At 53.8% G+C, this 10,465-nt stretch overlaps 1 protein-coding gene across 1 annotated transcript; it reads left to right on the plus strand.

Annotated features, from left to right (window-relative positions):
* On the plus strand, nt 1-10,084 carry Cx3cl1 (C-X3-C motif chemokine ligand 1). Its single transcript, XM_055621525.1, has 3 exons — nt 1-182; nt 5,615-5,735; nt 7,369-10,084. The coding sequence occupies exons 1-3, from the start codon at nt 113-115 to the stop codon at nt 8,348-8,350; spliced, it is 1,173 nt and encodes a 390-aa protein (XP_055477500.1). The 5' UTR covers nt 1-112; the 3' UTR covers nt 8,351-10,084.
* Nucleotides 10,085-10,465: the final 381 nt, after the last annotated feature.

Here is a 10,465-nt window from a genome sequence, read left to right on the forward strand (position 1 = left end):
CGGAGGCTGCCAGCCCCATTATAAAAAGCTGCCGCGGCTAGCGGCGGAGGCACTACTCCGAGCTACAGACGCTGCCCAGCTTCCTGGCCCGCCGAATTCCTGCACTCCAGCCATGGCTCCCTCGCTGTTCGCGTGGCTGCTGCGCCTGGCCGCGTTTTTCCATCTGTGTACCCTGCTGGCGGGTGAGTGGGTCCCGACCCTGCCTTGGGAAGAAGGGAAGGGTGTGTTGGGGTGCAGACTGCATCTCCCTGGGAAAATAGGACCCTGCTAGTTCCGGCCTTCCCGGTGGCTACTGGGGATGGAGGGAGGAGGGCAGCTCGGAGGGTCTGTGGGAGGCACAAGGTATATGGAGAGGAGAGTGAGGGCTGGGAGAAACCTGAAGAGGCTCCTGGCTGGCGGAAGCGAGCTGGTTCCTCCTACTGAGGTTAACTATAACCTGTATAAACCCTGGCCCGGGGCCAGGGATGAAGAGTGAGGACTTTCCCCTGCCCTGTTCAAGGCCCCTTGGAGTAGTTAAGGTCAAGGTCACTGCAGCTCTCGGATGGGGCTTGTCTCTGTACTGGCATGTCGTCCCTCTGTCTGGGTCTCCTCCATCATCCTGGTCACCCCCTCCAAACCCAAGCTTAGAAAAATATTTTATCTCCACCGAATTGCTTTCTGGAGTCCAGTACCTCGTAGTACAAGGTATAGACTTTCTTAGGGGCATGGGGAAGATGAAGATACGGAGACAGAGATCCGCCTGAGGACGCTCAGCCGGCTCGCAGGGCAGGAGAGGGTGATGCCCAGGGACTTAATGCAGGAGAGAGCAGCAGGCTTGCCCACCCTCTCTGCTGGCCATTCCAACTCTGCTGACCTCCAGAGCTCCATTCTCAGGGAGGGCCCAGGCTATTTGGCAGGTGGACCCTCAGAGAAGGTGGCACTTTGCCTTTCGGGCTCACAGCGAAAACTGGGAGAATCAGCAACCCCCAGCTTCCAGGATATCTCCATGGAACTAAAAAACCATGTCACAGGGAGCTGGTGGGTGAGTGGGCGGGGAGTGGGGGTGGTTGAATAAAATTGTGCCTAGCTTTCTGCTGCCTGAGCCCTAGCCCCCAGGCCTGGATATGTGGGGACAGTGAGCATGGGGAAGCAGGAATCCAATGGAGGCTGCTTTGCCATCATCTCACTGTGTGTCCCTGAGCTGGATCTTGACTCCTCTGGTTTCAACTGCCATACTGGTCAATGAGCCATTGCCTCACTGGTGAGCAGGCTCCAGTGTCTAGGGAGGAGGCATTTTGGAAGGAGGGTGTGTGAGTGTGTGTGTGTGTGTGTGTGTGTGTCTGTATGGTGGGGGGAGATCACTTTTACCAAGCTTGGAGGGAAATCCTAGGAGAGGCTGGAAAGGAGACCCTGAATGTTTGGTGTCTGCTGGCTTTGCTAAGAGATGGTCAACATGATGCAACCCTCAGTCTCTTCCCCCCTTGAATGAGGTATTTAGCTAGTCCACCCTGGAACTCCCCAGCGTGGGGTGTCTCGGGCGTTAGGGCTGCTGCAGGCTTGTGCATGGCTGGTGCAGGGCATCTGCGTCAGCCCCAGATGTGGGTCTGCGGGGCTGTGTCAAGCGATCCAGTCCTTCAGTGCTTTATGTAACAAACCTGCAGATGCAAGCTGGAGAGGGAAGGCTGCTTCTCCCCAGCACTGACGCATTCACTCCCACTCAAGTCTCAGCAAGAAAGGGAAAGGGGGGGGGGAAGATCTGCTTTCAGCTGTTACAGACCGATTCCCCCATCCTCGGTGGGGGTGGAGGGGGCAGGGGCGGGCAGCTTCGGTGTCAGATCGAGGGCCCTGTGGATTTAATTAGAGGCTCCCCCACTTCTCTGTTGGTCGAGGGTTTTATAGGTCATAAAGCACTTCTGCGTGCATCTTGTCCATTCATTCGGCAAAGGTGAGCATGACACCTGCTGTGTGGCAAGCACATTTCTGGGTGCTAGGACCACAACAGTGAATAAAGGGGCCAAGGAGCCCAGCTCTCAGGGTGCTGAGATTTCACTGCAGTACACAAGAATAAACCAGTAAACCATTTGGTCCGTGAGAAGGAAAAAGTATGGGGGGCGGGGTTTGTGTTGCTTGCTCGGTTTTTGTTTTGTTTTTTGAGACAGGGTCTTTCCCTGTAGCCCAGGCTGGCCTGCCTCGGGGTCCCGGGAGAGGGCTATAGGAAGTATGTTGACATGTGTGAGAACAAGGTTAGGGAATGGACGAGCTCTCTCTAGGGTGATGGTCCTCCCAGGTGATATTTGGCAACTTCCAGAGACTGGTTTTTTTTTTTTTTTTTTCATTATTAAAAATGTCCTGATATTTTCAGTTTCTGGCGTAGAGTGCGCAGCCTCAGCCTCCACAACAAAGATTGAGCAGGTCCAAAATGTGAGCAGCGTGGCCACTGAGAAAAGCTGCCCCAAGGGCAGAATGGTCCAGCCATTACAAAGCTTCTAGTCTCTAGCCACTCCATTCTGTCATGTCCATCTTAAAGGTGAGAGAACTAAGGACCCAAATGACTAAAGGCTCAAACACTCTCTGTTAGTGTTCCCAGGGTCCAGCGTGTTGTGGCAGTCCATAAAGGACAACCTGAAGCATACTTCTCCCAGGAAGCCTCCCCTGATTAGTCCTCACATTTGAAAGTTATCTCACACTCCTGTAAATCCTAGTATGTTTGTGAATGGCCAGAATATGGGGCTTTGCCAGGATTACGCAACTGGAACAGCTAGGAAGAAAACCAGCTCTGCCACAAGTAGGCTGTGTTCTGGGCAAGTGGGTGAACCCTCTGATCTTCAGCTTCTGCATCCATCTGTGAGAAGAGGATAATAAGAGCAGGTGTGTGTGTGTGTGTGTGCACGCGTGCGAGTGCGCTGAATAGGGGATCTGAAACACAGTCACAGCACCTCATCTTCTTACCTGCCTGTAGACCTTCCCATGCCTCACAGCACCTAGATGAGGGCCTGGCAAGCACAGGGAGCCAGCACTTGGTTGCCTCGGTAAACCGTGATCACTCCAAACACCAGCACGTACAAGAGGGCTCTAGGCTGTGTATAGATTCGGAAGTAATTAAAGCCAGTGCTGGCTGACTCAGGGAATGCATGCATGCATGCATGGCTGCATAGATGCATGCATGGATGGACAGATGGATGACTGGTGAGTGGATTGGTGACAGGCAGTGGGTGAAAAGACACTGATGGGTGGGTGAGACTTTGAAAGAGTGACAGATGGGCAGGTGGGTGAGTAGGGTAGGTAGATGGATGGGTGAGGATGAGTAGGAATAAGAAGAAGGTAGCTAGGAGAAAGGAGGAAAGTAGGAGGGTAAAAAGATGGGTGGATGGACAGGTGGGCAGATGGACAGACGGACGGATGGATGGATGGATGAGTAAATGTGTGCCATGGTGAGTGGATATATCTAAAGGAGGGACAAGTAGATTGAAATATTTGTTTTATGAATAGTTACTGAGCACCCATGTTGTGGTCAGTGCCAAGATACACGGTGGCACCACGGCAGACGCAAACGCAGCTCGAATCCCCTGACTCAGTTGGCAGGCAGTAAATGGTTTGCTACAGAAGCCCTGCCTCCCTTTCTAGAACTTTGGCCTGAAGAAGGGAAAGGCCTCCCCCAGTTAGTGACAGAACCAAGTTCTGATCCCAGCCAAGGGCTTTGTGGCTTATAGCAGAGGCTGGCTTTGTGGCCCTTACAACTCTGCAGGTAGCAGTGGTCTTCTCTATCCTAATTAGGGTCTTCCCTGCCACACAGCCTCCTTTTCCTCCTCCTATCTTAGGTCACCCGAGGGCTTCTCCAGGAAGATTTCTGCCAGACCCATGCAGGAGTGGCTACTGACACCAGGGCCTTGGGAATGAGGGAAGCCGCTAAGTTATTCTTAGTTTCTTAGTTCTGCTGGGGATAGGAGGGTGACAAGTCTGTACTGTGATTTTTGGGGAGGCTGTGTGTGTGTGTGTGTGTGTGTGTGTGTGTGTGTGTGTAGGGGGGCTAGGGGCAACCCCAGTGCTGTTCCTTGGGAATTACCCAGCTTGTTTTTGAGACAGAGTTTCTTGCCCTGCATCTGGAGCTCACTGATTGGGCTCTACTGGCATGGCTAGTAAGCCCCAAGGATACACCTATTTCTGCTTCTCCAGTGCTGGGATTACAAGCACATACCACCATGCCTGCTTTTCTGCATGAGTCCTGGAGAATCAAACCCCCTGGCCCTCAAGCTTGTGCGGCAAATACTTTAGCTAATGAACCATCTCCCCCAGCCCTGAACTGTGACTTTCATTTCCTGGTTCTTGCAAGGAAAGAAGACGACACTGTAACTCAATCAATGAGTTCAGGAGCTTCTAATGCTGGCCATTTGACAACCTAGCCCAGACCTGTAGCCCAAGCTTCCTTTCCCCACAAGGTGGGGTGGCTCATAGCCAGGGGGTGATGGGGCAAAGTCTGGGTGTGTGCTTGCCTCTGGCTAGTTCTTTTTTAAGACAACCGGCCTCATGCATGCCAGGAAAACACTGTATCCCTGAGCTCCACCTAGCATCCTGTGTCCATTCTTGGCAAGATGGAGTGTGTTTGCACGCCCATATGTGTGAAAGTATTTGTGCACACACAGTGTGTTTTCATAGGTGCTCTGGAGGACCTAGGCTCCTAGGTCTTAAAGGATGAGAAAACATAACCTTTACCCAAATCTAGAACTGAGCTGTTCTTCTTTTTTTTCTCTCTAATTTTCATGAATACACATGGGGCAGATGGCAGGACTCTGTGCTGGGGATTTAGAACAGAGGTTCTCAACGTGTGGGTCGCAACGCCTTGGAGGTTGAATGACCCTTTCATAGGGATCACCTACGACCATCTATATCAAAATATTTACATCATGATTCATAACAGCAGCAAAATTATGGTTATGAAGTAACACCACAACCTGAGAAACTGGATTAAGGATCACAGCATTAGGAAGATTGAGAATCACAGAATTAGAAGGGGACTGACAGAAATAGAAAGTAAAGAATGTGACATGTTTTTATCAAATAGCTGGGTTTATCCACTCACAGAAACCCTTGCCCAAGGGCTTTTGCTATGTGGCTATTTGCATGCCCTTTCTCCCTACTCTTCCCTCAGCTTTTCTCCTGAACTCCTTATTCCAAACACAGGCCGACACATCTGTGTTTCCCTCAGATTCCTCTCCCCTGCTGTGATTCCATTTTAAAAATTAAATGCTTCCTAGCCAAGCATGGTGGTCCACACCTTTAATCCCAGCACTTAGAAGGCAGAGGCAAGTGGATCTCGGTGAGTTCAAGGCCAGCCTGGTCTGCTTAATGAGTTCCAGGACAGCCAAAATTACATAGACCCTGTCTTGAAAAAACAACAACAACAAAATTAAATGCTTCCTAGGTGCCAGACAAAAGGAGGTTTATAGATAAAGGTTTATTTTTATCAGCTCAAAACAACCCCAAAGGCTGAGACTCTTTGCTGTTTGTCACAGTATCAAGGGACGACTCAGATGTGGGTCAAGGGCTCTGGCTGGGGGAATAGCCTGAAGAAGCTGAAATGGGGGTGGGTCACCAGATGCCCAGGGGTCCTTCTGACTGGGGGCCTCTGTGGACTCAGGTCAGCACCTCGGATTGTCGAAATGCAAAGTCAACTGCCAGAAGATGACCTCACCAATCCCAGTGGCTCTGCTCATCCACTACGAGCTGAACCAGGAATCCTGCGGCAAACGCGCCATCATGTAGGTATCACTCACGGCCTCAGAAGGTCCTGGGACATCCCAGCTCTCTCCTGCCTGCCTCACCCCGGGCTTCTTGGCAAGCACCCCCCTTGTTTCAGGCCCACAGGCTCCTTCACTAACCTTAAGATCAGTGGCAAACAACAGAGGTGGGGAATGCCTTCCTGGACGGTCCACTGTTGTGTCCAGGGCAACACCCAGGACGGTCCTGTTAACACAGCCCTCAGCCCCCTAGATCCCATGGGGAGGTTGAGCAAAGTGGCCTGCCAGAGCGGGACCCAGACTCCAGCAGGTCAGCCAAGGGCCCTGGTCACTTCATACCTCTACACCTCAGTTACCTTACCTGGGAGATATGGGCAGCAGGAGGGTGAGAGGAGCGGGGGGGGGGGTTTAAAATGGTGGGCAAAACACTTGAAACAAAAGACACAAGAATGGCCATCACCAAGTAACAGAAGAGCAGAGCCCTCAGTGCCTCTGGGAAGGAAACAGGCCCAGTCGGTCATTTCTACCTGGCCGGTTTGGTCCCTTGCTCCTTAAGAGGCATGTGGTAAGTATTGCCCATTTTCTCAGTCCTGAGTCCCTTCCCCAGGACTGCCGGGTGACCCCCTGAGAAGCCTCAGCCACTCAGGAAATGAGCAGTGCCCTTTTTTAACTCCGGCTCTGCTAGCGGAAGTCCAGCGTTTCCTGTCCCCTAAACAGCTCCCCCAAAGAGCGCGGTTCAATTCCTGGCCGCCCTCTCTGCTACCCCGGCAAGGATTGATTCCTCTAGATATCCTGCAAATACTTGCTTCTGTCTTCTAAGGAAAGTGGAAGAGACGAACATGACACACTTGGGCTTCCCAGCACACCCTGGTGGGCACGATTCTTTACTTGTCGGCCTCATCTCCCCGCCTGTTGGATGGGGTTAGCACAGGGGCTGCGGTACAGACTGTGTGAGCTGCAGAGGCTCCAGTCCCGAGCTGCTGTTGGGGAGAAGCAGCCATAAGCTCTAGATATAGACCACACTCAAGATCCCCGTGAGGATACCATATGGCTTCAGCTCTGAAAAGCTGCTTGAGCCTAAGGACAAACCCTAGAGGAGGAAGTTGGGATCCAGGGAACAGCCATCACCGTGGGACAGGGATCTTATTCACGGGATCTTTCCAGAGCTGGGAAACCCACCTTGTCACATACCTGGCGATTTTCCCAGGAGATCAGAGTCCAGAGCCCCTTGTCTTGGTGGTAGTGAAGTGGTTATCACAGTGGTTATCTCTAAATGTTACAGCACATGCTCTGACTCAAGTGCGCATGCTCTGACTCAAGTGCGTTCTCTAGACAGCTTACCCTTTATTTTGCTTGGCAATATCACAGAAGCAGGGTCCCCATTTGCCTGGGACTTTCCTAGTTTGGAAAGGGGAAGTCCCTTGGGCTGAGAGTGCCTGAAGCTACAGTTCATCTGAGGTGATGGGTTTCCCTCCAGACCGCAGGCACTCGTGTCTCAGCTAAGGGCTGGGAGACATACGGAATGGTGTGGCCCAAAGCCTCATGCTAAGCAAGCCAGGACGTCTGGCCTGCAGGGCATGTGGACAGTGCCCCCACACCACACCAGCCTGGCTGCTTAGAATCTGGGCATCACAAGCCCCTCTCTTCCTTATAGCCTGGAGACGAGACAGCACAAAATCTTCTGTGCTGACCCAAAGGAGAAATGGGTCCAAGACGCCATGAAACATCTGGACCGCCAGGCCTCTGCCCCGACTCAAAATGGTGGCAAGTTTGAGAAGTGGGTCAACAATGTGACACCTAGGATGACCCCGGCCACCAGGGGACTGTCCCCATCTGCACTGGCAGAGCCTGAAGCCACGGTGGAAGGCCTTACTTTGGAGCTGACCACTATTTCCCAGGAGGCCCGGAGGCCCGTGGGGACTTCCCAAGAGCCACCAGCAGCAGTGACTGGATCATCTCCCTCAACTCCCAAGGCTCAGGATGCAGGGCTTGTGGCCTCACCTCAAAGCACTGGAATTTTTGAGGGGGCTGCCATCTCTACCACCATTTGGCAGAGTTCTGCTGTCTACCAATCTGGATCTAGCCTCGGGGCTGAGGAAAAGGCTACTGAGGCCCCCTCCACTCCAGCCCCATCTACCCAGGTGCCCACCACCTCACATTCAACCCCGGAGGAGAATATTGGGTCTGAAGGCCAGCACCAGTGGGTCCAGGGACAAGACCCCAGTCCAGAGAAGTCTCTAGAGCTCGAGGAGACCATTCCTGCTCTCCAGGACAGGGGGCCTGGCAACACAGTCCATCCTTCAATGGCCCCCATGTCCTCTGAAGGGACCCCCAGCCCAGAGCTGGTGGCCTCAGGCACTGAGGCTCCCAAGGTAGAGGAGCCCATCCATGCCTCGGCAGATCCCCAGAAATTGAGCGTGCTTATCACTCCCGTCCCTGACTCCCAGGCAGCCACCCGAAGGCAGGCAGTGGGGCTACTGGCTTTCCTTGGCCTACTCTTCTGTCTGGGGGTGGCCATGTTTGCCTACCAGAGCCTCCAGGGCTGTTCCCGCAAAATGGCAGGGGAGGTGGTAGAAGGCCTCCGATATGTCCCTCGTAGCTGTGGCAGTAACTCATATGTCCTGGTGCCAGTGTGAGCTGCCCGCTTGCCCACGTCCATAGTTTGATTCAGACAGCTGTCTGGGGACCCCCATCCTCATACCCACCCTCACCCACGCAGGGGAATTGGGAATGGGGAGGCTGGATCCTCCAGGGGCCATGTGCTCCAAGCCCCAAGTTGTGGCCCTGGAGGCCACCATTAACCATGACTCCCTTATCAGAGACAGCTGGTGGCCTTCCAGCTGCCCTGTATTCAAAAGACTCCTCTGCTGCTGGCTGGTCAGAGGGACCCCTTGACATCCCAACCCCAGCGAACAATTATTTATTGACTTCCCAGCCTGTTTCCTGTGAGCACCATGGTCCACCCATCTCACGAGCAGCAGGCCAGGCCTATCTGCCTGTCCCCCTTCCCTCCTCTCGTCTCCTGTGTTTGCTGCAGTCGCCAGCCCTCCTTTCTCCCCGGCCAGCTGCGGTGCTATCTCTCCCTGTCCCCTGTACAGAGCACACCGCCGTCACCATCAACACCATGTCGTGTCTTTTCTTGCATGAGGTTAAGCTGTGTTTCCTGGAGCTCTCTGGGAAGGGGGACGAGCGTGCGTGAGGCTTCAAAGCGTTCCTCCCTGGACTTCGCTGTGCCCTGAAGGCATGCTGTGTCTGAAGGAAGGGTCTAGTCCCCACTCAGCTACCTGAACAACAAAGTGCCCCACCTGTAAAAGAAAAGAAGTGTGGCCCAGAGGCAGCAGTGACCCTGGTATCACCCTCCCTGAGGTCCTTGTCCTCATTCCTGGATGCAGCCCCCACCCTTATCAACAATAACAGTCACTGCCATCCCACTGGAGTGACACCTTTGCACCCTGGGACTCTGAGGGCTGGCAAGGGGTGACTTGAGAGTACAGATCCTACCCTGTAGGCCCCCAAATGGAGGCTGATGTGCAAAAACAGGCCAACTCAGAAGGCACCCCTACCCTGCCCCCCAAGATTACAGCCACAGGTCTGCCCTGCCTGAAGAACAAGCCGCAGAAGGAAGAGGGTGACAAGCCCCCCCGGGAGGCAGAGGATCAGGGTTAGCCCCAGGAGCCGCTACACAACTGACTTCAGTTAGGGACTTGCACGTGCATGGACGCAGCCGAGATCATTCAGAGGCCGGATCCTTTCCCACCTCTGAAAGTGCTGTTCCCATCAAGGTCTCACCTTTGCCCCACTGTAGGCAGAGCCAGACTCCAAGAGCCCTGTGAAATTTTCCGGAAGGGACCCTGCCCTGGGCACAAGGTGACTGGAAGCAGGGAGCAGCTGAGCAGCACCCCAGCTGGCGCTGCAGACCTCGCCCTCAGGGCCCTTGGTGGCAGCTCTCCCCATAGCCCAACCCTCCAACTTTGGAGCCTCCCATGGGCAGGGCTTCACCCAGAAGCCAGTGACTCACTCCTTGGCAGGTGGAAGCCCGGAAGAGTTGGCTGTTTCCCAGAGTGAAGCAGCCCTTGGCGACCCTCCCTCCTGGGAAGCTTGTAGGAGGCTGTGGTCTGTCTCCAGGGTACTCAGTGTAGTCCTGAGGATCAGCAGCCTGAGTGCACAATGTCCTGGCTCCTTCATTGGGGAGCCTTCAAGGGTTGGGACACCCCCCGTGGGACTGTTTGGTTCCTCTCAGCAGGATGTGGGCCGAGACAGTCTGGGGAGAACTTTGGAAGGAGTTGGTGAGTCCTTCAGCTTTTTCAAGCACCATTAACCAATGTCTGTGTCATTTTGTATTTTACTAATAAAATTTAAAAGTCTTGTGAATCGAATAAGGGTGCTTTTCTCTGGGGCAGGCCTTGGTGGGGGGAGGGATGAGACAGGAGAAGGGGCAGGTTCTGAGACCCTGTCTCTAACTCATTTGCACCAGGGGCAGGGGTTTTCCCAGAAGGCACTGAAGGCGGGCATAAGGCCTGGGCCCCGTCCTGGCTCAGTGCTGCCTTACTGCTGTATAGTGGCGAGCCAATGCCGCCACCTCCCTGGACCTCTATGCACGTGGGTGTGGCTGGTCTCTTGATCCAGCAACACTCAGGATCCCTGTGGGTGACCCAGGAACCACCACCTGATACTGCTGTCTCTTCTATGATGTCCACATTTTCCTCTATGGTGTCTTTTCTTAGTCCTGGCTCACAGAAAGATGAGAGAAG

The sequence above is a fragment of the Psammomys obesus genome, unplaced genomic scaffold (genome assembly GCF_907164565.1).
Source record: "Psammomys obesus unplaced genomic scaffold, mPsaObe1.curated_primary_1811, whole genome shotgun sequence".
In the NCBI taxonomy this organism is placed as follows: Eukaryota; Metazoa; Chordata; class Mammalia; order Rodentia; family Muridae; genus Psammomys; species Psammomys obesus.